The sequence below is a fragment of the Pomacea canaliculata genome, linkage group LG13 (assembly GCF_003073045.1).
Source record: "Pomacea canaliculata isolate SZHN2017 linkage group LG13, ASM307304v1, whole genome shotgun sequence".
Taxonomy (NCBI): domain Eukaryota; kingdom Metazoa; phylum Mollusca; class Gastropoda; order Architaenioglossa; family Ampullariidae; genus Pomacea; species Pomacea canaliculata.
Window position 1 is genome coordinate 1,592,861 of NC_037602.1, and position 26,595 is coordinate 1,619,455.

General features: G+C 44.5%; 2 protein-coding genes across 7 annotated transcripts; both read left to right on the plus strand.

The window, feature by feature from the left end:
- Nucleotides 1-3,502: 3,502 nt before the first annotated feature.
- On the plus strand, nucleotides 3,503-12,086 carry LOC112554511 (arrestin domain-containing protein 17-like). 4 transcript variants are annotated; one of them, XM_025222296.1, is made up of 8 exons: nucleotides 3,503-3,955; nucleotides 4,084-4,212; nucleotides 6,095-6,253; nucleotides 7,295-7,506; nucleotides 8,364-8,546; nucleotides 9,109-9,291; nucleotides 9,555-9,681; nucleotides 9,975-12,086. In XM_025222296.1, the coding sequence occupies exons 2-8, from the start codon at nucleotides 4,095-4,097 to the stop codon at nucleotides 10,385-10,387; spliced, it is 1,395 nt and encodes a 464-aa protein (XP_025078081.1). In that variant the 5' UTR covers nucleotides 3,503-3,955; nucleotides 4,084-4,094; the 3' UTR covers nucleotides 10,388-12,086. The 4 variants fall into 4 exon arrangements, with proteins under 4 accessions (XP_025078081.1, XP_025078080.1, XP_025078082.1 ...); XM_025222295.1 differs by having other exon boundaries at nucleotides 3,503-4,212; XM_025222297.1 differs by lacking the exons at nucleotides 3,503-3,955; nucleotides 4,084-4,212 and adding an exon at nucleotides 5,602-5,819.
- A 3,797-nt stretch (nucleotides 12,087-15,883) lies between these two features.
- On the plus strand, nucleotides 15,884-26,595 carry LOC112554138. Of its 3 annotated transcripts, none has more exons than XM_025221755.1 (17): nucleotides 15,884-16,192; nucleotides 18,223-18,274; nucleotides 19,344-19,495; nucleotides 19,772-19,905; nucleotides 20,192-20,324; nucleotides 20,718-20,786; nucleotides 21,711-21,826; nucleotides 22,122-22,371; nucleotides 22,761-22,847; nucleotides 23,107-23,198; nucleotides 23,563-23,670; nucleotides 23,902-23,962; nucleotides 24,241-24,348; nucleotides 24,627-24,691; nucleotides 25,027-25,098; nucleotides 25,326-25,495; nucleotides 25,893-26,595. In XM_025221755.1, the coding sequence occupies exons 1-17, from the start codon at nucleotides 16,184-16,186 to the stop codon at nucleotides 26,126-26,128; spliced, it is 1,914 nt and encodes a 637-aa protein (XP_025077540.1). In that variant the 5' UTR covers nucleotides 15,884-16,183; the 3' UTR covers nucleotides 26,129-26,595. The 3 variants fall into 3 exon arrangements, with proteins under 3 accessions (XP_025077540.1, XP_025077541.1, XP_025077542.1); XM_025221756.1 differs by having other exon boundaries at nucleotides 19,772-19,902; nucleotides 20,189-20,324; XM_025221757.1 differs by lacking the exon at nucleotides 15,884-16,192 and adding an exon at nucleotides 17,952-18,073.

A 26,595-nucleotide genomic window follows, 5' to 3' on the forward strand; every position in this document is an offset into this window, starting at 1 on the left:
CTCCTGCCATAAAGCTTGGTACAGGTACAGTAAATGAAACACAATTTACTGTACTGTACATTTTATTTTTTTGTTTTTGTTTTAATAAATACACTTTTATTTCTTATTTCTTGTTGAGACTCATGTTTTTCTATATTATATACAAATTAGGCCAGTAAATAGGCATTTTCTGGGGCTTGGAACGAATTAATCCAGTTTCCATTATTTCCTATGGGTTTCATTGCTTCGGTTCTCGAACAATTTGGTTCTCGACCGTCCTCCCGGAACGAATTATGTTCGAGAACCGAGGTATCACTGTATTTTACATCCACCTCCAGCTCGTGGCGGGGAGGTGAGGAGGTGAGGAGGTGGGGAGATCACAATGTTACCACAATGGTCATTACACGATTAGCTTATGCATGTACTGGTAAGTTATTCTGACTGTAACTACTTCAGTTACAAGCAACGATCTTTCACACAGAGATAGACTTTTAAAAATATGTTGTGTAACTGTCATTACAGTTTTTATGAGATGCTGCTCCTCATTAAAGGTCTTTTTATAAGTATGTCTCTTTGTTTCTGCTGTGCATCATCATGTATACCATGTATACCACGCTTTATACAAGCGGTAAAGCATGGCATGCAATGACACATACAGTAACAAATTTGATCGTATATGCACCCAGTAACACATGGTCACATCCAAGTAAAAAAAGTAAGACTACAACAGGGGATGTAGTTGTGAAGCGGGAGTAAGTCGTCTCCCTAAGGGGAAAATGGGGAACTAAAAAAAAAAAATCTTGTTTCCGAAATTATAAAACGATGTCCAGGTCCTTCGGACACTGCTTGGTATTTTGTTATCCTAGGGTACATTTATCACCGCTTTATAACTAAGGCCTTGTGGGTAAATCAACATCTGAGGGGTTGAACACTTTATAAATCTGAAACCGAGAAGCTTTTCTTTGAGCTTCCGTGTCACCCCACGACAACAACTTGCTCTCGCTTCATCACCACCAGTCCCAGGAGTGGTCTGGGTGATCAGTCGTGTCTCCTCTTCACAAGTTATTGTGACCCAAACTTTCACACATAAAAGTGACCGACTTTAAAAGTAAACAGAACCTACAGACACAAATATAGATGGGAAGCAGATACGGACTAAGTTTGCAAATGTTTTTCTTTCTCTCGAAGTAGAATTCTAACTTTTACAAAGAAAATCATCCTCATTTTGGGAGCCTCAGAAGCACATCTGGAAGTCAATCTGCTGTCGTCAGTCGAGGCGAGGCTCTGGTTTATGTATTTCTTTGCAACTAAGCTCTGCGATGAGTTTTGTCCAAGCGACAAGACCACGTGACCCACAAGACAAATTACTCGCCACCCTGTCTGGAGTGTGGAGAGGTCGGTGACGGAGGATACTACAACAGGCCTGTCCTGATTGCTGTCCTCCTGAAATTTTAATGCCAGACAACTCCGGCATCGATCAGCCATGTTCGGGGGGACAACTGAAGGTCCTCGGCAGTCCAGGAGCTTACTGAGGCCAGTGATTTTAGTCTCTCACTTGTCTCACACACTTTAAAACTTCTCCAACTTCCATCTAGAAGTTTTTCTTAAATACTTTACATCTGTCTCGGGGACTGCTTTGATTCTCAACGGGATTTTAAAGGACTCTAACGTGATCCTTAAAGGACTTTGCTCGAAAGTACACTTTCTTTGCATTTTGTGACACTGTATGTTGTGACTGAATATATCTCCCACTCTGACCTACTTCACTCGGTGTTGCTAACATTTGCGACTCCTGACAGTTTTAGTGGAGGTGATGTAACGAGGTAACGGCCATGTCGCTCGGTCCACACCTACCTGGTGAACAGGCAGCAGGTGTGTAGAAAGAAGTAACAGCCCTCTAATGACATTAGCCATGTCGTTAACCATCTAATCCTTTAAACTTTCACTTATAAACACATCTGCTCCATGAACATTATTCTTAACAACATTCCACATGCTACGAGTCCACCTTTTTATCTTTCTTTTACTTTTTCTGTCTTTTGACTAGTCCGCCTGATTGTCTTTCGCTGCACATTTACGAAGCTCTCTATCTTTATTGTTTATTCCCTGATTCCTCTTTGTGTCTCTTATTACTTCTCTTCATGGTTGTTTATCCTTTCGTCCTTCGTATGCTGTTCATGCCTCGTTCTTGTCTCCAGCGCTGTGAGCACGCTCCTTCATGAGCGAGATCATACGTTATATACATAAAAATTCTTCTTTTTCTTTATTATTATGTCAAGAAAACATGTTGGATTGTTTTTATCGGTATGGTACACGTGTACTTCATGGTGAATCCCTCCATAATGGCGGGACTGGTGCCACCTGCACGGAGTTTGAGCGTTGACGCACGCGCACGTGTGTGTGTTACGGAGATAAGAGAAGCAGAACAAATTATTTTGCTTCTCAAAACATATCTTATTCTTTTTATTTGGAAGAGGAAGAGGAATTTTAAAAAAAACTTGTTAAAGATGTAAAAAAATCTAGGGGAATCGAGAACTTTCCGTACATTAGAAGCCGCAGAAACAATACCAAGAAAGATAACTCTCCAAAGCTCGAAAAGTTTGTGAAAGCAGAGTTGCTGCCCTTGCAAATGTATCTCATGATAACAGAGGACTGAATTTTCATACACAATTTCTTTTGGAATACAAAAGTCATTCTCATCCTGACTCGGATGATGACTATTACAGTACATTATTGTCGTTACCTGTTCATAACTATTTCAACTGTCAGGAAGGGCGGTCACGCGCTGTGTGGAAAGCACTCTCCGTCTGCAGTTAGTCACGATGTTCTACTTGGAGACGATCATAGATCACCAGGTCTCCTCCTGTCAGTCGAGAGTGTTATACACCTGTCAGGAGGGATCAGCTCTTCCCACATGACGCGACTGCAGTGATGGCGTCACCTGCTGACGTCAGTACTCGTGACCTCTGACCTCCTGCTTGGAGAATAATTGGCACTCGACGATCTCACGGCGCTCGGTGAATTATTAACAGGACCAACAAAAAGAGATCGGTTAAATTTAGAGTTTTTACTGCTGTCAAACAGCTCTTGTATTTCTGATGTTCGTGATATGTTTGTACATTGTTTTAAAAATACGACACGTGCATCACGACTTGTCGTCTGATGATTTGCAGACTTTGAGGTCAGCAGACATCAGAAATATTGCGTACTTTGCTGCATCACGTTTTCTTTGTACACAGAATTAGATACCGTAAGCTCATGTTTACATTATTGTCGGTTATGCGGGTCGGACTAGGAAAAAGGTTTCCTCATTATCTCCTGAAAAAAATTGCAAAATCCTGATTGAAGGATGTGTGTCCCTCCCCTACATCAGCGACCCTAGACCCGCTCGAATGTCTGTCTACACATCTAATGAATAATTTCTACAAGCGCTGCTTTTAAATTTCCCGAAGTCGTGCGTGGAATCCTCAGTCCGGTGTACAATTCTGTGACCTACAATGACGGGCCAACATCAGCTCGCCAGGTGCTCGTCGCGAGCAGACGATAACAACTCGTTTAGCGGGTCGCCGCTGTCGCTGCTTTATGCGGAAGGTAAACAATGAACCCCTTCCCCCCGAAAAGAGAAAGTTTAAAACTCATTGCCTGAGGGGCAGGTGACAGAAGGAGTCAAGGGTGGCAAGAAGCAGCGAGGATGTTTGTAGGGAGGTGATAGGTGGTGTATGTATTACGCATGTTTGTGTCCAACGGCGCCACGTAAACATCGGCTCTAGCAGGTGAGACCACCCCCTCCCCAGCCCACCTCCCAGTTCTGTTGTGCATGGAGCAGATGCCAAGGTGCTACACGATGAGCCCCCCACCTCGCGGCAGGTGACTGCCTGAGTCAAGGGTTTGTCTCATCGCCGGCCAGCGCACCAAACCCGACATTTCTCATTTGTCTCCGAGCTCCAGCGTTCACATCCCGACATTTCTCGTCGTGGCTCCGAGCTCCAGCGTTCACATCCCACTCAGCGCTGTGAAGACCAGAAAGCTGGTGACTAAAGCTGACGAGGTTGTCGGCGATATCATTAGTCAACACTGTGCAGGGGTTAGTGCAACTGTAAGGCAGATGTTCCAAGATGGGGAAATTGAAAACTTTTGAGATTTTCGTAGACAACCAAGATGGACAGGTGGCAGCCGGAGAGACTTTACGAGGAGAGGTTGTCTTGGAAACAACAGAAGACATCGACGTCGTAGGTAAGTTATTTTGATTTTCTTTCGGGGCTGGGGTTCGGGTGGGAGAGGGAGGATCACCCATCTGATCTTTCTCCACAAAACTTGTAACAAATCACCTTGGGCATTTCAAATGACTTGTCTTAGCACAGGACATCCGGCAGACAGACAGAGAGAGAGAACGGCGAGAGAAACGATGAGAGAGAACTCATGCATACAGATGTTGGGTTATTAAAGACTGAAACTATTCGTGATTAAAGGAAAGAAAACTGTTTTTTTTACCCAAACCGTAAAACCCTGTGTAGCCAAGAAACCGTTTTTCCTAAGATACGGTTCTGCTCACCTGCCTACAGGATGTGTGGTGACTGAGAAAGGGACGGAAGGAGAGAGAGAAGAACTTGACAACATTTTGTATTCGATATACATTGTTGTACTAGATATCCATTTCTGCAAGCTGTACAGGGTGTAGTTTATGTGAATTGTGCCAGTTACATCTGAGAAAGCCATTCTGTTAGAGACTTGGCACACAACTATTGCTAGCACGTGTGTAGCACGTGAGGTGTGTGTAGTCTGTCTGTCATATGCCTCTTGTTCATATCACGTGACATATTAAGTCACTACTGCTTCTTACTCATAATCTGTTTTTTACTCATAATCTGCGTCTCACAATCCCATGACCAGTCAGGCACTACACTACAGATAACAAAGACTGAGGAACCGTTACAAAGAGTTTTCAAAACAGAGGTCCTGCACCTCGGCTAATAAAAGATGAAGTCACAGAATTAACGCATGAAGATATTTTTATGATGGGGTTAGAAAGGAGTAAGATTATGGCTGATGAGTTTTTAAACCATCATCTTGTAAACTTTCCCAACGGCTCTGTTCACGAGTCTTAATTATTGCGCAGAAGTGTGTATGTGCGCGTGCGCGCGTGACGAAAGTCAGGTGAACCAGGCCGAAAGGTTCACAACTTGTGGGAAAAGACGATGTGTTCTGGCTTGAACACTTAACCCTCAGTGACCTGTACGAGTTCCCTCCGCCGATCTATTTTTAAAGGCGGCAATGACAGGTAATGACAGGTAATCACATGCAGGTAATCACAGGTGTCGCACCACGTCAGACCGCGGACCCAATCCCACAGTCATGGCAGATGAGAGAATCACAGGGTGCTCATCACTCCATCTTTCCTCTGTCTGTCGTCTGCTCCCATCACACCCTCCCCTCTATAAATCGCTGCCCCTCCCATCCACCCACACCCTGACACCTTAGTCACCGTTACACGGAGGTCGAACAGGAAGTGGGGGTCAAATTTACAAGCTTCGTGGTGTAGGTAGCTTGTTGTCGGGGTGCCCAGTGTTTTGTACCTGGCGTGTGAGTTAGGGCGACCAGGTGCGACTCAGGTGGGGCTGGAAGGTCTGGCAAGGAGCTGTGAAGGCTCAGTGCACTTCTGCCTGTTGACGACCTACATACTCCACACACAAATGTGTCAGCAGGTCGCGGAAGCAAATAAACAAAACTGTTGATGAAGCTTTTGGCCGACGGCGACAGGAGGGTGTGTTTAGAGTTTGTTGAGTGACTTAATGTCTGGCTGTGCATTGTAAACAAAGGAAAGAATAAAGGTGTGTGAACAGGTAAACAAGTCGCGAAATCAGCTTAGTTTGCATCAGAGTCTCGTGGAAATATGCGCAGTCAAAACTCTTCTTCTGTCTTTCCCTCTGGCAGGAAGACAACAGGAAGGATGTTAGTGTAGCGGGGGAGAGGCTGCGAGACGGGTGTGTAGGTAGGTAAGTAAGCGAGTGGATTGTTGAGCATGTGAGATGAGTTGGCACGTAGATGTGTTCCTGTACTTAGTTCATAAGAAATGAAGTTGTATTATTAACTGCAGGCAAACACTATGCTGTTGCAGAGATCCGGGTGGAATTCAAAGGCAGATGTCAGGTGCAGTGGGCAGACCCCAAGTCGTCGACCCCGATGGCGGAGATTCACGCCACCGCCGTGGAGCCGGTGGTTGCGGAGGAGGAATACATCAACGACTGCTTGAAGTTGTTCCCAGGGCATGAGTGCAGTAAGATCACTGTCCACTGGCTTGAGTAGAATACGATCACTGTCATACACAATGGTCACCCTTTATCACACATTGAGTACACATTGTGTGGCAAGATCATACACCATACTCCATCATACACATTGTGTGGCATTATGTGTATACACCATACTCCATCATAGACATTGCCATGAGTAGTAAGCTCACCCGGACTTACATGACGAGGGCTAAGACTGTATTTTGTGTCCATGTGTGGAGCGGGTTTTCCCGAAGCCAGTGGATTTTCCCGGAGCTAACCCTGTCTGTGAGCTCACTGTCCAGTCAAGCCAGGTGTTCACTTTACCTGAAATACCAAAGTCCCGCACCTCGCTTCCTGATACACAGGACGTGACTGGGTGACCTCCCCTGACTTAATGTTGTCTCCCCTCTTGCTCATAGCATCTACTGGTGTAGCCTCAGTTTTATCCAAACTAGTGTGTACATTTGCCTGTACACACATGTACTCTGCACGCTGTGTACAAACATGTACTATATACACTATGTAAACATATACCACTGCGATATATACAAACGTACTGTGTACACGGTGTACAGACATACAGTGTGCGCTGTGTACAAATATACTTTGTATCCTGTGTACATCAATAGATGTGAGGGCTTGGACTGGCATGCCTGCACTTGCAGTGCTAACACCGTCGAGACAACACACACACACACGCACACATGCATACTCAGTGGTGCACAACACTTGTGTGTATACAAAACACAAACAGTAACCATGGCAACAGACAGATAAACTATTCCTTCACAACCTGTTGGAGTAGTTAGATAATGCAGTTCTGTGTACACTGAGCACTGAATTATACACAAGTAATAAATATACTTATTTACTCACAAGTTAAAGACAAGCGAGTACACGGAACTGAAGCCAAAGGAAATTGTTAATCATGATAAACATATGCAAATCATCTAAAGGATAAACTTGAACACAGGGGTGGGAAGGAGGGGGATCTCCCTCCCCACGCACACACCGTATCTGACAGGAAACACTTTTACTTGCAGCTGACGACAGCACACCTTTGAAGAAAGGCAGTCACACCTTCGACTTCCGGTTCCATGTTCCCGCCCACGCCCCCAGCTCCTTCAGCGGCTCGCAGGGTCACGTGCGCTACAGTCTGCGCGCAGCCGTGGAGAGGACGTGGAAAACGGAAGTCAACAAGCGTGACGTCACAGTCGTCTCTCACCTTGACCTCAACACTGTTCCGGCTGCAAAGGTATCACTTCCGCTTGAGAACTGACACACTGCACGCACAGACACGCACGTACGCACGCACTGACAGCATAATGCCCTCCCCCTGACACACAGACACACGCATGGAGGGGGAGAGAGAGGTAAAGAGGCTTGGTGTGTGTGTGATGTGTGTGTGATATGTGTGTGATATGTGTGTGATGTGTGTGATGTGCGTGTGATGTGTGATGTGTGTGATGTGCGTGTGATGTGTGTGTGATATGTGTGTGTGATATGTGTGTGATGTGTGTGATGTGTATGTGATGTGTGTGCGCGCGTGTGATGTGTGTGATGTGCGTGTGATGTGCGTGTGATGTGCGTGTGATGTGTGTGTGATGTGTGTGTGATGTGTGTGTGATATGTGTGTGTGATGTGTGTGATGTGTATGTGATGTGTGTGTGCGCGTGTGATGTGTGTGATGTGCGTGTGATGTGCGTGTGATGTGTGTGTGTGATGTGTGTGCGTGTGATGTGTGTGATGTGTGTGTGTGTATGGTGAGGGGAGATAATTGTGTGTAGTGAAAGCGTGTAGCTCTGTAGCAACACTGGAGTCGCTGCCCCTGTTGTACACCTTGGCATCGCTCTACAGTCACCATCGCCAAGTCGGTGGCTAGAAGATCGTAAAAAGCAACATTTTTAGGCTGTTTATTTTTTTCTGACACATTTGAGTTTTTTGTCCTCATTTTGTTGGCTGTGGCTGAGTCTTTAGTGCTGACTGTGCAAGACATCATCAGTCAATGAATCTCCCAACCCAATAATCAATCAGTCAAGCTATTTTTATTTATTGTTGCTGTTCTTGATGTTTACATCTTCATGTAAGACCGTGCTCTAACTTCACTTGCAGACTGCGGTGTTCGTGTCGGACACCTTGAAGCTGTCTTCCTTCTTGTTTCCCTCCGGCGAGTGCGCCGCCACCATGGAGGTGAGCAAGAAAGGCTTCACGCCAGGGGAGGCCATCCCCGTTGATCTGAGTATTGATAATCGAACTCACCACGAGCTGTACAAGGTCAAGCTGCTTCTCCGAATGGTGAGAAAACACACCGACACCAAACACCACTGCCACCACCACCACCACAACAACTACAGCCTAATACAGAGCATTTGCTCCGTAGTGCAGGCTGAGTAGGTTTACGGTCACGTGATCAGGTAGACAAACGAGAAGGATGAGGAGTAGATGTACATTATGTCAGCACTAAAGAAGTAGTAGTAGCAGTTTGTTTTATTTGAGGGTTTACTGTAAAGCTCCAGTGTAAAGCTTACACCAGTAAGTTGATTCACGTGAACACGGGGAGATAATTTGGGTTTGCTAGTTCTTGAAAAATCTTGACCAAGAGTTAATTTTGTTAATGAGCTTAGAGACAGAACATGAAGTCCGAGTGCTGAGCTACAGCATTCCGAGTCTGTGACTCCCAGTCTTGTAACAGCTTGTCGTTCTTCACTGGCGACCAACCCTGACCCCAGGTCTCCATCACCTGACCCCAGGTCTCCATCACCTGACCCCAGGTCTCCATCACCTGACCCCAGGTCTCCATCACCTGACCCCAGGTCCCCATCACCTGACCCCGGCTGTTTGTTGTTGTGTCACACAGATCACACAGTACCGGGCGTATGGCGACAAGTTCAACGGGCAGGTGGTGCTGGCCAAGTCTCGTCTCGGCAAGATCCCGGCAGGACGCAGCTTCCAGGGCTGTGACCGCAGTCTGCGAGTTCCTCTCTGCCCGCCCTCCAGGTTGCCCGGATGTAACCTCATCAGCGTGTGCTACCAGTTAGAGGTATGGCCACACTCCTTTTAGTTGACTGCCTTCAATGTTGAATATTTTATTTTGGCATTGGAGAGAAGTAGTTGTTCTGTGTAAGAAAACCATCATGTGATATGTTTTTATGTATAATTTTTAAAACCTGTGATCACACTGTGGTCTTCTCTCGTCTTTGACATCTTTGCTCCTCGTCTAGTGCTCTAGTCACCTTTAGGTGCGATCATGCGCAAGTCTTGACATTGAGAAATTGCAATCACACTTCACTGACGACCTTCCAGCTGAAGATCCGGCCAGCCATGCTGACACTCAAGCGACTGCGCCTGTCGTCAGAGATCATCGTCGGCACCATCGCCGTGGACAGGTCGCTGCAGACAGACAGGCCCCCCGACTACTGGACCAGCCCACGTGAGTACTTGACGATTTTACGACCTTTCATCGCCACCCCCGTGCGTTTTCTTTACGATAACATCGTCGTATTTCATCGCGAGGATACAGCTGATGACGTCTGCACCTAACGATTTATGATGTGAAGCTCTTCTGTCAGGAAGGTTCCAGTGATGAGTTTGACAGCTGCGCACTTCTGTTTCACGAAATCGTGCTCGAGTCTTCAAGTATAAGAGTTTTTGTACTTCAGCTTTTTATCCGTAGTCCTTAAACGGGTAGACGACGATGCAGTAATCGTGAATTTCTTTGTCTAGCGCCGAGCTACGAGGAGGTCATTGCAAGCGACAGAGTCCGGTCAGCCTCGCTTCGATCTCTGGATGGTGTGACCATCCCCCCAGCGCCACCAGCAATAACGATAACACCAACATCACCGACATCACCAACAACGCCGTCGGCGCCAGGCTCAAACGACATGGACGACACGACGACGACGACGGAGTGCCCCGCCCCTGCACCAGAATCCGTGTCCACGTCATCACCGGCAGGCCACGCACGCGCCTTCCGCAAGAGCATGTCCACGTGGGCAGAGACGTCACGTCCTCTCAAGAACGACAACCTTCGCCTGACCGTCCTCAAGACCCGCCTGTCGGATGACTTCCCCTTTCACCTGCGGCCCCGCGCCAACACCGAAGGGACGCTGGACACCTGTCGGACACCAGGAAGATGACTAGAGGACCGTCTGGGTGAAGCAGGGGACGCCACTCTCACAACTTCCACCACCTCCATCGATTCGACTGACTCACTCTGAGGCTACCTGTCCATGGCAGGATCTGATACAAACGGTTCTTGAAAATCTGATCCTGGCTCAGCTTTCTGGCTGTCAGACCTTCCTGACCTACTGACAAATGTGTGACTATGACATGTCAGACATGTCAGCAAATGTCACACTGAGTGACATGTTGCAGATGGAGGTCTGGCTAAGGCAGCCAGTCAGCTTTAGCCGGTTGCTAAGAGTAACCTCAGGATGACAGTCACTGAAGTATCTCTAAACCAAAGGTCAGGAGGAAGTGCAGAAGTCAAGAGGTGAGAAGCTTTGTACCTGGCGACTCTTACTCACTCAGACGGTTTCCATGGTGCTCGAGACCTCACGACAGGGGGACTTCATGGTGAAATGTATTTATGGTCTGTAGTCTGACTGTCAACAGGACAACAGTTGTAACACTGACCTCATCCTAATTGTAGCCATGACAATCCCTACAACACTCTTCCTATTACAAAGATATCTCTTCAAACGATCAGTTACTTTGAGTATCTTATTTCTAGTCAGGTTCTGATAAGCTGCTCATCACCTCAGCATAGGGTGAGCTGTGTTGAGTTTATCCAGCATGATCCTGGCTCTGCCATTTGTGTCAGAGACAATGAATTGCAGAACAGAACTTCATGTGTACATCACCGGGTGGATGTTATAGAAAGTTCTAGAAGCTCCAGGAGGATTCCGTACAACAAGCTTGCACTACTGATGATAGAGAAAGATAACTGGAGGCTGGTGTGAGTGGTACATGAGGCCAGAAAGGTTGTGACCCCCCAATACAGCAAACTGTGTGACTTGCAGTCACGTGATGTCATGTGATCACTGCGCCGTTGACACCTGACACAGATCATCATTCATTCTCCTTCTGTCTGCAGACTACCATCCACCATTTACAATATATCTTGATAATCATCATGTACACTACTTGACAGACAGTTATGAGCTGTACATGTATGATTCTGTCTATATATATAATATTATTATATCTTTCATTTTCTGTGAGATTCCTGTATTGTCGTCAGACTCCAGCTCAGCCGAGAACAACTAGTGTTCGATGACTAAAGACATTTTGTTTCCATTGTAAGTGGAATGTGTGTCTACTTCAACTGTATAAACCTTTTCGTTAATATATCTTTAAATTATTTCTAGCTCCCTCTCTTGTAGAATTTGTAGTAAAAACCTTTTGTTCAACTTCAGGCGGGCAAAAGTTTTCTTTGATGGTTGTCTTGTTGAACATTCACATTCACACTCCACATTCACGTGAACACACATCCCAAAGCTATTTTTAGACGCAGTTTTTTTTTTTCAATATTTTCTGTAAAAAAAAATTTCGATCTGTAGAATTAATGTCCATAACCTCTGTTATTGAGAGGAGTGGGAATGATACAAAGATAATAATCGGTATGTTGATAAACGGAGCACCTGTCAAACAGGTGTTGTCTGCCACCTGTAATGTCAGACATGTTAACAACTGTAACGCTGGTGCTTGAAGGACAATCTGTAAAATTCTTCATTTGTTTTTAAATAGTATTTTTCAGTATCAGTGCAGATTAGTTTGCTTCTCCAGCCTCTTGTTTTGTTACATGTTAATAAAACTTGAAGCTTGGTTATTATTTGAAAAGGTGTTTGAGACAGTGTTGATGTGTGGTGAGAGAGACTGATTGTTATTACATGTCAACATGTTGCTAAAGTTAGAATATTAACGACTGTTGGAGTCTGACTATAGCGGTGTGTCGACAATTACTTTGCAAGAAATGTTGTGATGATTGTGATGCACATCGGCCATCAGGCCCTCACCAGTTGTCCAGGTGATGACAGTCGTCGGGTTTCCCTTCTGTAGTTGTGCTTGGAGTAGAAGATACAAGTCTGTCGTTAACGATAGGTCAGGAGTGACATCACCACTAGATAAAAGAGTTCAAAGCTTAAAATTCTGGAGAGTTCGCAGGGAAATGGCAAATAGTTTTCTAGGGTTGTAAAAGTGTCAAATTGTCAACTTTGCAGGTGAAACTAAGGACGGACCGCACCCATCATTTGTTGAATTCTGTACAAACGTGTTTTAGTTTCCTTGCAGTCCCTTCCCTCATTGTTTCTCTGAACTTGTCTTCTTCTACATCCCAGCCAGACTACTCCGCTCTTAGTTTGATGACCAAACGCTCGCCATCCTTGTCTCCATGACAACCACATGGTCACCTGCTAGCTCTATATCACGTGATTAAACGGGTAGTTTGTGCTGGGTCAGGGTAGTCACATCCTAGGGGAGACCACCTAACAAAATCAGGGGCCTGTCACCAGACAGAGTTCATTGAAAGGGTTAGTTGTATGAAAAAGTCACAGGACAGATAAGTTACAGAAACATAAAAAAGTCATAAAATGTTGACAGTTTGCCTATAAAATCTGAATAACTATTGGAATTTGGGGTATGCTCGACATTTACATGTTTCACATATTTGCCAACCCCGCAGCAACTGCCACCCTGAGGAGCTTGAAGTGTTGCATCCCCTCATCCCCTCATCCCCTCATCCCCTCATCCCCTCATCCCTGCATCCCCTCATCCCTGCATCCCTGCACACTCGCATACAGATAATCAGCTCAGTAGCAAGGGAGAAGGGTTTTGTCACTGAGCACCTTGAAGAGCTGACTCAAATCTTTTCCACAAATATTTCAGAGATAATGACTGTATGCCGAAGGTTCGAGAATAAATGTTGGTTTGTGGTTATCATCTACTAATTAACAGTCTAGTCTCACATTTAATTATTTTACTCAGCTTCAGTGACAGTGCTAAGGTGTTTGTGGTTTTCACTGCAAGATATAGGTTCTCGGTGAGCCACAAATTAATAAAAACAATGAAAACCTATATGAAAAATGCAGACAGGTGAATATGGTAATTTTTGTGTAAGGTGAACATAATGTGTAAGTATGAATGATCTAGTACCGAGCCCTAAAAGCCCCTGGAAGCGGGTCGCCGAGTGGTTAGAGAAGTAGTGGTCAAACCGCCGGTTCGATACCCGTGTGACGCATCAAACTTTCCCCAGTCCATCTGTCTGTTAGAAATGGGTACCTGACTCCACAGACGATTGGGGGATGAGGCAAGCAAAGCGAGAGAGGAGGTGAGCACTGGTCCCGAGAAAAGTGGGGTCTCCAGCTCCTCCCCCTCACAGGGACCAAAAAAGGGTTTGTGGAAGATGTTTACCTTTTTTTCCTGAGTTTTTTTTTTAACCTACGGACCAAAAGCCAAGGTTGGCTCTAAGGTGACACTGACCAGGGTGTGTCATGTGACACGTCGACTGTGACACGAGCCTCTCTCCACATGCAGTATGGAGGACAGTAGATAAAGTATGGAGGACAGAATAAAGTATGGAGGACAGGAGATAAAGTATGGAGGACAGAATAAAGTATGGAGGACAGGAGATAAAGTATGGAGGACAGTAGATAAAGTATGGAGGACAGTAGATAAAGTATGGAGGACAGAATAAAGTATGGAGGACAGGAGATAAAGTATGGAGGACAGTAGATAAAGTATGGAGGACAGAATAAAGTATGGAGGACAGGAGATAAAGTATGGAGGACAGTAGATAAAGTATGGAGGACAGGAGATAAAGTATGGAGGACAGGAGATAAAGTATGGAGGACAGTAGATAAAGTATGGAGGACAGGAGATAAAGTATGGAGGACAGTAGATAAAGTATGGAGGACAGAATAAAGTATGGAGGACAGGAGATAAAGTATGGAGGAACAGTAGATAAAGTATGGAGGACAGGAGATAAAGTATGGAGGACAGGAGATAAAGTATGGAGGACAGAATAAAGTATGGAGGACAGGAGATAAAGTATGGAGGACAGGAGATAAAGTATGGAGGACAGGAGATAAAGTATGGAGGACAGAATAAAGTATGGAGGACAGGAGATAAAGTATGGAGGACAGAATAAAGTATGGAGGACAGGAGATAAAGTATGGAGGACAGGAATAAAGTATGGAGGACAGGAGATAAAGTATGGAGGACAGAGATAAAGTATGGAGGACAGGAGATAAAGTATGGAGGACAGAATAAAGTATGGAGGACAGTAGATAAAGTATGGAGGACAGAGATAAAGTATGGAGGACAGGAGATAAAGTATGGAGGACAGTAGATAAAGTATGGAGGACAGAATAAAGTATGGAGGACAGTAGATAAAGTATGGAGGACAGGAGATAAAGTATGGAGGACAGTAGATAAAGTATGGAGGACAGAGATAAAGTATGGAGGACAGGAGATAAAGTATGGAGGACAGTAGATAAAGTATGGAGGACAGGAGATAAAGTATGGAGGACAGAATAAAGTATGGAGGACAGGAGATAAAGTATGGAGGACAGAATAAAGTATGGAGGACAGAATAAAGTATGGAGGACAGAATAAAGTATGGAGGACAGAATAAAGTATGGAGGACAGAATAAAGTATGGAGGACAGTAAAGACCAGCGATGATCTCTGCAAGCATCTCAACGGTGTTTCTGTCCTGCTGCCGCAGCCACTGCTGCTGGTCTGTACGTCAGTCGTCACCACGCCAGTCACCACCACACAATCACGTGACCGTCTGCACGTGCATGCGGGTACTTTGGAGAAATGAAGGACTTCTTTATCCGGCGGTTGGCACCATACCGAGTACACAGAAATACCTGTCTACCATACAGAGTGTGCGGTGACAGACTACTTATTATTATAATACTATACACATAATATTATTAACCCCACCCCACTATAATATTATACATATACTATATACCTACTATTACTAACCCTACCCTCTGGCCACCATACAGATACAGAGTGTGCGGTGACAGACTACGCAAGGACAGCCGGTGTGGCATGCTGGGTATGCGTTGCAGACACCCGTCTGTATACTGGGCCAGTTCTATGTCGGGTGGTCTTTATGGCTGTTGATGACCTGATGTTGACTGACATCCAACTCCTCTCCAACACTGGCTTGCTCACAGATTCCCTACAGTACAGTGTGTCTGTCTGCGTGCATTCGTGTTGTGCGTGGTTTCCCTGCATGTATGTGTATGTGTGTGTGTGTCTGTGTGTGTGTGTGGTACTACAACAAGCTGATTGCTCCATCCAACTGTCTGTGTAGGTGACTTGGGGTGATGTGTGACCGGGGGACTGCTGCAAGCAGAGCCAGGTGTGTGTGACAACAAGACTGAGAACTTCACAGGTGCACAGGTTGTCAAAAGTTAAAATCCAAGGGTCATCCCACCTAATGTCGTATACACATAAACACACTTGTAAAAGTGCAGATATCAATCTCGGTCCCCCCCTCCCCCCCCCACACACACACCTGAATGTTGTGTAAACAGTGAACAGATTTGTGTACAACACGAACATCCCGCCGGCGGTGAGTGAGGGGCGCAGTGTACACACCGCAAACTGAGGACAGTTATCAGGTGAGCACATCGTCTGGAGATTATTTTTAACAGCAACTTGAAGGTCTGTTTGCAGGACACTTGAACCCACACAACAGCCTCACCAATGACACAACAGTCCGTGTCATTCACCTGCTGACGGCGAGGAGCGAGCATCAGCATCGACACGTGTGGAGTCATCTACTGCTTCATCATCGTTGCTAGTCTAGTGACTTGTCTAGGTTATCTACTGACTACATCATCGCCGCCAGTCCAGCCACCAGTGGTCCCACCAACCACTCACCACCACTCGCCTGGCCCCAGCCACCTGCACATGGACATGGTACGTCTGGCTCTCAGTCTACGTGTCCTTCTTTCTTTGTTTCATACTTTCTTTCTGTTGGTGATTCTGTTTGTTTATCTCCGCGTTTCATGTGTGGATTATTGATTCATTATTTGTTTTGTATTCCTAGCTGACCTACTCTTAACTTATCTTCGTGATATCACCGGCTACAGCGAGTGTAGTGTGTGTGTTCATTGCTGTGAAGTGTCGCTGTTGGTTGTTGTGTACACCTGCGCTGTGTGGTGTTGTACAACGCTTTGATGACATGAGTGACGCCCTCTGGCGGGAAACATAAGCATGCAAGAGTATACCATGCTCAGTGCTCACAACGATCCCAAGTGTTTGGAGCACACACTCACACACTCGCACACACACACAAACACACACACATGTACATAAAAATTAAAGAAATGTAGGTGGCCGAGTTACTAAGGTGGCAGGCTGACGGAGATAAGAAGATGGGTAGAGACGAGATAAGAAGTGTTTGCACACACCGTGTAAACATACAGCCGAGTCTTTATTACCAACAAGTACCCGTCCTTCGTGCATCACTGGGAGTAGATAATGACAGAGTGAGTAGCTCCAGCAGGCTGCACAGACACACTGCACAGACACACTGCACAGACACACTCCACAGACACACTGCACAGACACACTCCACAGACACACTCCACAGACACACTCCACAGACACACTCCACATACACACTCCACATACACACTCCACAGACACACTCCACAGACACACTCCACAGACACACTCCACAGACACACTCCACAGACACACTCCAGACACACTCCACATACACACTCCACAGACACACTCCACAGACACACTCCACAGACACACTGCACAGACACACTCCACAGACACACTCCACAGACACACTCCACAGACACACTCCACAGACACACTCCACAGACACACTCCACAGACACACTCCATGTTTACACCCGACACTCCCAGTGCCGACAGGTAAACATTTCTTGTTTGTTATATGCCGCACACAGAACCCGGGAAAACCACGGAGAAAATTGTTTATTCATCATCAACAATTCGGCGCACGTGCAATGATTTCACACTAAGTGGATAAGAGGTGGTGTGTTCACATCCTGACAGGGAGATGGTTTGGGGAACAAGTCTTTAAAATTGTTTTGCTTCTAGACTTTTACACTGACGTGGGTTGCTTTACCTTAAAATGTTTTGCTACCCGGCATCGCAGTCTCACAGAGTGGAGCGAAATGGTGGGAGTAGTGACACAGTGTGACACAGTGGTCGTCAGGACATTGCTCTCAGACCTCAAGAACAAGAACGAGACATGGACGACATACGAGGGACAGGAAGACAAACAAACAAACATGAACGATGAAGAATAACAGACAAATACAGAAAATGTAAAGAGGACCAAAGTAACAAGACTGAGAGTATCCGGGTTTTACAAAGGGAAGACGAGCAGGGAAGCAGCAATCAGAGGACAAGGGGTGGATGGGAGGGTGTGACACAGGCCGAGCGTGGTGGGGACTGTGGGTAGGATTTCAATAGTGAGTAGGTGGCGGAGATAGAAGGGGAGAGAGTTCCATTGTTTCCCTGCGCAATAACTAAAAATCTTGTGACCCCATGCCGTTGCCACAGAAACCTCTTCATTTGCTTCTGTTAAAAGAGATAATTTGATAGCAGCAGGAGCAGACGAACATTCCGTGTTATCTCACCCTCGACTAGAATGAGCGTGGTAAACATTTACAAACATTTCCGCCATTTTATGGCGGCTGTAAAAAACATAAAGCATGACTTGTGACAAGGGGTGTGGATACCCAGCCTACAGACTCTGTACTGGGGTATGCAGTGGGGCAGACACTGGCGAGGACTGCTGTTGCTATGGAAGTGAGTAGAGTGTAGTGCATAACATCATCCAGAGAGATAGAAAGATGTGAAGACCTAGTTTAAACTTTCTTACAAGACATTTTACAAGGTTGTGCTGCTGTTGTCTTGGAGATCCTCATCTTTTTTTTCTTTGTTCATTGTTTCTCCAGGAAATGACATGGCGGATCCTCGCTGTTCTGGTCTTGGGGATCACCACTGCAGGTAATTCCGTTTGTAGAGTAATCTGCTTCTGATGAAGACCATGAATGTTGCTTGTGAATGTAACATCTCACGCACTCGGGATTGCTGTTTGAATGTGGCATGAAAATCAAGCCTAACTAACCGACTGGCTTCATTCATCTGCACTGAATGCAACTGAAATTGTGTACAAAGCTGTTGTCAAAGCTAGACTCAGCTCTCTCCCACCCCTACCACCTGCCACTTGCCAGGCTGACAAATTTCGTTTTACTACACAGGTAGTAGTGGAGGTACTTCCCCGGGAAAAGGGAGATAAGCGTTAGTGGCACTGCTCAGCCATGCTCGCTCTACTTCCCTCCCTTGCTCTCTCCTTCCTCCAGTCTCTCTCTCCCGCAGATGTACATTTGCAAATAAAATTCTTTGTCAAAGTTTGCTCTGCGTAGAAGATGTATGTGGAAATTTCGTATGCACACTACTGCTTCATCTACAGCCATCTGTGAAATCTTGCAACAGACAAAATAAACATCAACAATCGACCTGCTCGTAGAAAACAACACCAGCCTTAGTCCTTGACCAAACTATAAATGAAAAAAGTATATTGTCCGCATTTGGTTAGGATAAAAAAAAAAACCAACAAAAAAAACCAACAACTGACAGTCAGGGATCAAACTCCCTCCCTTCTCAACACACACACAATTCTTCTTTTAATTACAATATTTAAAAATCCACTTGATTGAATACTGGATTTGAGAAAATCCTCGACATATTTCAAGCATTTCTGTTTCATCATATCACACCATGATAAACATGATTTTATATGATGAGGGAGATGTCCCTTGACCCAGCTGCTACCTTTCCACGTGTGTAGATGTCTGTGCGGGTACAGGACATCAACCGCACTCTCGATGATGTGTGTTTATTCCACTTTATGCTCCGTGAATTCTCTGGACTAATTCCCGATAACTCAGTTTCTTGGTGACAGAATGGACGACCTCGAGCGTCTAGCAGTTAACAATAACGACGACCACCACCACCACAACCGTTATTATTGTTGACAGCTATTCTTCCTCTGTCTGTGTCTTGTCGTTCACAGCTCAAAGTGACGATGAAAAGTTCAAGAACATCGAAAATGAATTCTGGTCATGGCGCATGCGCGACGCCCCGCAGTTCGCCACCCAAGTGGGTGACCACAGCTACAACGACATCCTCGAGTCCTTCGACATCTCCGTCTACCAGACTCGCAAGGTACTGTGTTGTTTACTAGACTCGCAAGGTACTGTGTTGTTTACAGACTCGCAAGGTAGTGTGTTGTTTACAGACTCGCAAGGTTGTTGTTTACAGACTCGCAAGGTTGTTGTTTACCACACTTACAATGCAATCAACGCTGGTCAGACCCTGCAAGTGCAGACATACGCCGCCATATTGTGTCCCCTGACGTACTTGACCTAACGGTCACCTGATGACGTCAGTCTGTTACCTGTGTGAGGAGGGTGAGCTGACAGATCGCCATCTTTTTGACAGGACAAGGTCCGCGAGTTCCTGGCCAAGCTTGATGGTGTCCACCCTGGTTCTCTACCAACAAATCGTGATCTGGATTTTGCCATCTTCAAAGAGCATCTGCAGACAGCTCAAGATGGCTTCGCATTTAACATGTAATGTTCACGAGTTTATCTCTTGATAAAAAGTAGCAAATAAATATAGAAATAAATAATAAATATAGTTAATAAGAAAGTAAATGATATTTGCATTTTAGTCTCGCGTCTTCAGTGAAAAATGTGAAGTGTATTTGAATCTCTCGAGAACTGCAAAGCAGGCATGATGCAAAAACAATCTTGCTGAAAATTGTTTAGAAAACATCCTGTGTGTGAATTTGTATATATATGTATGTGCGAGAGTGAATGAAACACTGAACACAGCCCGTCTGTCCCACTCTGCCAGGCTCCAGATTGTAAACCCAGTGAACTTCCTGGAGGGGATCACGGGAGACCCAGCCAGCTTCCATGTTTACCTGCCATTTTCGACTGTTGGCGACTTCGAAAACTACATCCAGAGGCTGACTCTTTTACCTAAGCAGGTGAGCTTACCTGAGATGACTTGGGTAGCAATGTGCATAATCAGGATTGTTTTTAGTACCAGCAGCATCTTTCCCCCCCCCCCCTACCATTCATATAAATGTGTGTGTGTGTGTGTGAGAGAGAGAAGATTGTCATCGTATCGGATGATAGTTACAGACGAAGGGATACAAAGTCGAGATAATGTCAAAGGTAAAATAAGATTAACACAAACCTCACACATGCTGTAAGTCACTTGGGACGAGGACAGTGCACCACGTGACATTAATGAGAATGTTTTTATCAGCTTTTTAAGATGTAATTAACGTCCATAATTTCTTACTTTCGAAATCACATACGAAGAAAAAGAGAAGTTTATCGAATATACTCTATACAGATATTTACTTCTGTTACAGATTGATGAGAAAATAGAACTGATGAAAATCTCGATCCAACTAAAACACACTCTGCACAACGTGTCTGTGGTAAGTGTCAACACTGTACGTTACGGCCACCGCCACCCGACCCCGGGGGTCAGCCCTAGAAAACGCGCCGGCCACAGGTGTGGACACCTTGTGGTTACCACAGTGCAGTCTAGAATTGTAATTCCACACGTAAATGAATAAATACATAAGAGAGAAAACACTGGAACCTTTAGGAATCGTTCCACCATGGATTACTTCCTGTTAAATCCCGAAAAAAAAAATCAACCAATCAGGTATTTCGTTATGTTTGAAAGTAGGCGAAGGTTTAGTTGTTCAAGCGCCATCTTGAAGTTGGTTGCATTTACTCAATTCAACTTGGATTTGTACTCAAACAACCGAAAATGAGAAGAAAACAGTAAGTAACATTTAAATTCAAGTGTATATTCTAATAAAATATAATTTTTGTGTACTTTTATGTGTGTGTGTGTGCGTAGGAATTTTATAAATATTTTTTCTTAATGTCGCATTTTTGATCTACTTTCCGATTTGTGATTTCTCTGTCCTGTACAGTTACAGTCTTGATTTTACTACAAGAACAGAAAACGTATATTTGTTAAAATTTACACCACGAAAATGGATTTAAAATGCTCTTTCAAACGGAGTATCACAGATAGTTGTTTTTATTCTAAGTTAATAAATATAACTTTTTAAAAATACCGGTCAAAATTTCATTGGCGGGCATTCGCCCTACGTAGACCAGGGGAGCGCAGGTTACCATGGTTACTACAGTCGCGTACACTGAAAGGTCATCAAGTGGCTTACACAGTGTTGACGAAAGTATAAATTAATGATTTTGTGGTAATTATATGATCTTTGTCATCAAGTGAATAGTAATTCATTGACAACAGTATGAAGAGCTTCGATGATGTATAATCCTACCTGAATATATGATGATGACGATGATGATGCTGATGATTGCTTTAGGTGGGGGTCATACCACAGATCGAAAAACTTCTTTCGGTCAACGACACGGAGTCGCCGTTGTATGCTCCGCCCTTCACGACCAAACTGAACGAATCGTCCGTCTCGGAAGACAAAAAGTAAGAATCTTCAAAGAATGGAAACAAAAGGGTTCAGTCACCACTTTCAGGTGAGGGTTGGTGATCGTGTGGGAGTGGGACAGTAATCGCCAAAATTCACTTTGCCAGTAAGATTTACGGATTAGCTAGCCAAGAGTGAGAGCTTGAAGGCTTTGTCAATATCTTTAATAAAGCGTCTTCATCAAATGACACTGAGGTCAATGAAGTAAACAATGAACAAGATGGAACACATGTAACATCAGTAACACAGCTACAGTCTCCAGTGGTCAGTGTGTTGTTGTTGTTGCTGTCACAGGGAGTCAGTGAGGACCAGAGCTCTCGCAGCTGTTGGCCATGTCAAGGAGGCTCTGAGACGACTGAAGACGTTTCTGGAAGACGAGTACATGCCGAACACGCGCACCACGTGGGGGGTAGGGGGACTGCCCAACGGCACGGCGCTGTACGAGCAGTGTCTGCGCTACCACACCAGCACCGACATGACCCCGCAACAGGTTCACGACCTCGGCCTCAGCGAGATGGCGCGCATCCAGACCAACATGCAGGCCGTGAGTGCAGCTCTCCTCATGGACTTGTAAAGTCACTTTACAGCAACATCTCACTGAGTGCAGTGGGCTGACGAAGTAACTGCGTGCGAGACCATACATCCAGACTTTTGTACACCATTATCACCAATTATTAGAAAAGTGTAAAAAAAAAACCACAACTTTACTGGTTAATTGTTTAAACATAACTTACTGTTTAAAATCAGATTAGTACTGTTTATTGCTACCATAGCCATCCATCTTTTGAAAAGACATATTGCGTAAATGATCCTTAACTGAACATGTCTTTAAACAGATTTTTTTCTGGCTGGAATTTTATAATTAATAAAAAAAACAATACACCTGTAGTGCGGGATGCAAACACACAAGTCTGTACTTTATTGCTGCCGCAGGCTCTCAACAGGCTCAAGTTCAATGGCAGCATCCAGCAGTTCTACGAAGACATCCGCCATAATCCTCAGTTTCACAAGAACACTTCGGCAAGTGTGATCTCTTCCAGAACTGAAATATTTGTAACACTTTAAGAAAGGCTTGAAATGATCGTACACACGCTTACTAGTTTATATATATTTGCTTACTGCTTGGCTGATTTATGTATTTGTTTACTTATTTATAATTTGAAGCGCTACTCGTTAGTTTAATTTTGTCAAACATTGTCCATCTTTTCCATCTTTTCATCTGAATTAATAGCTTTCTTTTTTTTTCTCATTATGACGGTTTCTATGATTTGCTGTGCAGGAGGAGCTGTTGGACACCTATAAAGACTATGTCAAGATAATCACACTTAAACTATCTTTGCTTTTCAAGAACATTCCAGATTATCCTCTTAGGTGAGAAATGATATCCCTCAGATACATGGAATGGAATTGAGATGATTGAAATCGTCGTAATGAAGTAGTTCCGGTTTGTTTATCGTTAGTGCACCGTAGAATTATAGTTTATAGTTCCGATTGTTTACTTTAGTGCACCGTAGAATTACTACAGAAATGTGAAAACTTTTGCCCGAGTCCCTGGTGTCAGCTCCCACCAAACTATCTTTTGTCCTCTTGTGAGTTGTACGGACATCCTTTGAGAGAGTGCTGGGAGTGTAAACACATGGAGTATCTACATAGTAAACATGATGCTAGAAAGCTTTCATTTAAATATAAACACTTGTTTAGAGATCACAGAACCCATTTTGTAATACTGTTCCAGAATTCTTCCGATGACTTTCGATGGCCCACTAGGTTTTTACCAAAGTGGATCTCCAGATGGCAAAGTTCCGGGAACATTTTATGCAAATGTAATGAATCCTGCCAACACGTGAGCTTCGTTCGTTTATTCTCTTGGCGATACATTGATAAACATGTTGCGTGTGTGATACAACATAAAATACTATAATTACAGATTATGGTCATTTGTTAGCACAGAGGGTGTGACTGATTATATTGTTATCTACAGCAGCAGCCTGGTCATGGACAAGTGAACTCTTGATCTCTGTTCATCTGTTTCTTGCTGCCATCAATATTTTTAAAACATTATTTTCTGATGCAGCACCACCATCACCCTGATGTCACTGGTTCTCCATGAAACCATTCCAGGACACCACCTACAGGTAGCACCACGATCTGTGTAGTCACTCAAGTGTAACAGCCAACAGTTGTCTGACAAACTCTAAAGTTAGCCACATTGACCAACACACTAACACACGCACAAACCATCACACACACGAGTGCACACACATTTGTACCTACACACACGCACGAACACAACACAAACTTACAATGACACAATGCATGCAAGCTGTTTTATGTGGACATGCTTCATGAACTCATCCTATTTTTCTAATAATAAATAGACATTAACAAAGATGTGATTCTCGTCCTTTGTCAGAGCATCTACTCGCTGGCGACAAGACTACCTCCCTACCGAGCTTTCATTGAGGACAGCAACTACTACAGGATGCCGGCCACCTTCCCCATCAACACGGCGCACATCGAGGTCAGAGTTCACACGGTGACAGGGTGTCCTCTGTACTTTAGTTCAGGACTTTAGTACATGTCTCAGTGAACATATTGCTTTTAGCTTTTCCTAGCTTAACATAACTTTAACTCTTTGTCCTTTAAACTTTCTCGTCACCACTGTTACTCGTTTGGTTTTTATTTATTTTGTGAACAAACCAGAACAGTTTTTTATCTTATTGTATTGATGTTGTCTTCTAATACCCGGGTAATTCCGTCTTACTACAATAATCAGGGTGTGTACCTCCTCCATGGCAGGGCTGGGGGCTGTACGCGGAGTTCCTTGGCGAGGAGATGGGCGTGTACACCGACGACTACATGCTGTAGGTCAACTGCTTCTTGTAATGTTTGTACACAGTCTGTTTAAACTAGAAAGTTTTTATCTTAAAGAAAATTTTGTTTCTTTTATTTTATCCTCAAAAAAATCCTTTGTGTATCTTTTAAAGTTTCTGGGTAATGTTTACAATGTCTAGAAGGTCTGGCGCAGGCGCAGTCACATCATTGCTAAATGTGTCAGCACTTTACTGAAGTAATGTACACCACCCGTATATGTTTACCTCTCACCACACTACACACCTGTTGTAGTCAATACAAACAGAGACTGTGTCCTGTGTAACAAAGTCCAGTATGAAGTGTGTTCATGCTGTTTGTGTTTCAGGATGGGGCGCTACTCCGATGAAATATTCCGTGCCGTGCGGCTTGTGGTGGACACAGGGCTTCACTACTTTGGGTAGGTCGTCCTTCTTGTACCGACTTTACAGGTGTGCACAGGCTCCGTGATTCAAATGTGTACAACTGTGTTTCCACTTACAAACCGTCGATTCCATCGTTCTGTAAAAGTTAGGGACAATCGGTTTTCTCGGAAAGGCCTCCTCGCGTCTCTACTTTTAGTATTACTTTTATTATTAGTATTGCTGCTTGTCCCACCATCATCTGACTGTTGACTGTTTTGACAAGCTGGGAGCGAGAGCGAGCCATTGAGTTCATCGTCAACAACACGGCGGAGTCGCGCCACTCCGCGCAGGTGGAGACAGACCGTTACCTGACATGGCCGGGCCAGGCCACCGCCTACAAGATCGGCGAGATCAAGCTGAAGGACCTGAGGACAAGTGCCAGAACAGCCCTAGGTACTCACTCACTCACTTTGTCACGTGACACAGGTTGTCGGGTAGCAATAAAATAATGGGAAGGGGGGTATGAGGAGCAACATCCAAACATCGGGAAAGCTGTGTGTTTTCACAAAGGTTCTGCAAGAAGGAAAGACAAGATGTCTCCAGTCACAAAGTCTTGGGAGGACAATGGCGGGAAGAGATGAGTCAACATTAGAATCACTGAAATAAGTTTTAGAAATAAGATAGAAACTGTTTAGTGAGGGACTGAGGAAAGATACTAGCAATGCAGGACCAACTACAGAATTCGTCATTGTCGTTATCATCGTAACGAATTACTGATTGGTAGAGGCAATATCATGATAACGGATTTTTTAATAATAAGAAATTGGAATCTACTGTTGATATTTTCCAGGTAACAATTTTGACATTCGTGATTTCCATTCACTGATTTTGGACAATGGCGTGATGTCCCTGGACCTTCTAGAACAACTTGTCAATGAGTGGATCTCCTCTCGCCTCACCTCAACTACAACCTCACCAACATCTTCCGGTGCAACATGGATGTTGGACATGGGGTGGAGCAAACCTCTGCTGTGGTCGACTTTAGTTTGTTGGAGTGTAAAAAAACTCTGTGGGCGAATCTTCTAAACACCTACTAAAATCTGTAAACATTTTGTTGTTGTTTTTTATTGCTTCGCTTGTCGATCTACTGAGTTAGTATTTTCACAAGATGAGTGTAATCGGAGAACTTGTTACCCAGACTCTGCTCACAAAAAGACAACAAACCTCACAGGACTTGGTGTCTACAGGAAGTAGTCGCAGGCACTACTGTGCCTCATCCCTGTGTATAGGACGCGATGTGGTGTCAATGACCGTCTCTATACACAGAGGCTGAAACAATAGTTTACATGATTTTGTATTGTTTGTCTGTCAGCCACACCCTAGGTGTTAGTAGCTGTGAACATACATATGCAATCTCATTTTTGTGCGTTCGCGAGCGCGAGCGTGTCTGCTCCAGAGAAACATATTCACCTGAAGTTCTTTTGAAAATTGTTTGATTCAAGACCTATCCAGTATAACTGAGGCTGTTGCTGAATTAAAAAATATGTACCTTC

What these genes read in the sequence shown, in the direction of transcription:
- LOC112554511 (XM_025222295.1), top strand. Translation starts at nt 4,095, where the DNA reads ATGGGGAAATTGAAAACTTTTGAGATTTTCGTAGACAACCAAGATGGA. An exon ending in GCGTGTGCTACCAGTTAGAG is followed by an intron (nt 9,292 to 9,554) that starts GTATGGCCACAC and finishes ACGACCTTCCAG; the next exon opens with CTGAAGATCCGGCCAGCCAT. An exon ending in CGACTACTGGACCAGCCCAC is followed by an intron (nt 9,682 to 9,974) that starts GTGAGTACTTGA and finishes TTCTTTGTCTAG; the next exon opens with CGCCGAGCTACGAGGAGGTC.
- LOC112554138 (XM_025221755.1), top strand. An exon ending in CCGTCTACCAGACTCGCAAG is followed by an intron (nt 19,496 to 19,771) that starts GTACTGTGTTGT and finishes TCTTTTTGACAG; the next exon opens with GACAAGGTCCGCGAGTTCCT. An exon ending in AAGTGCCAGAACAGCCCTAG is followed by an intron (nt 25,496 to 25,892) that starts GTACTCACTCAC and finishes GATATTTTCCAG; the next exon opens with GTAACAATTTTGACATTCGT.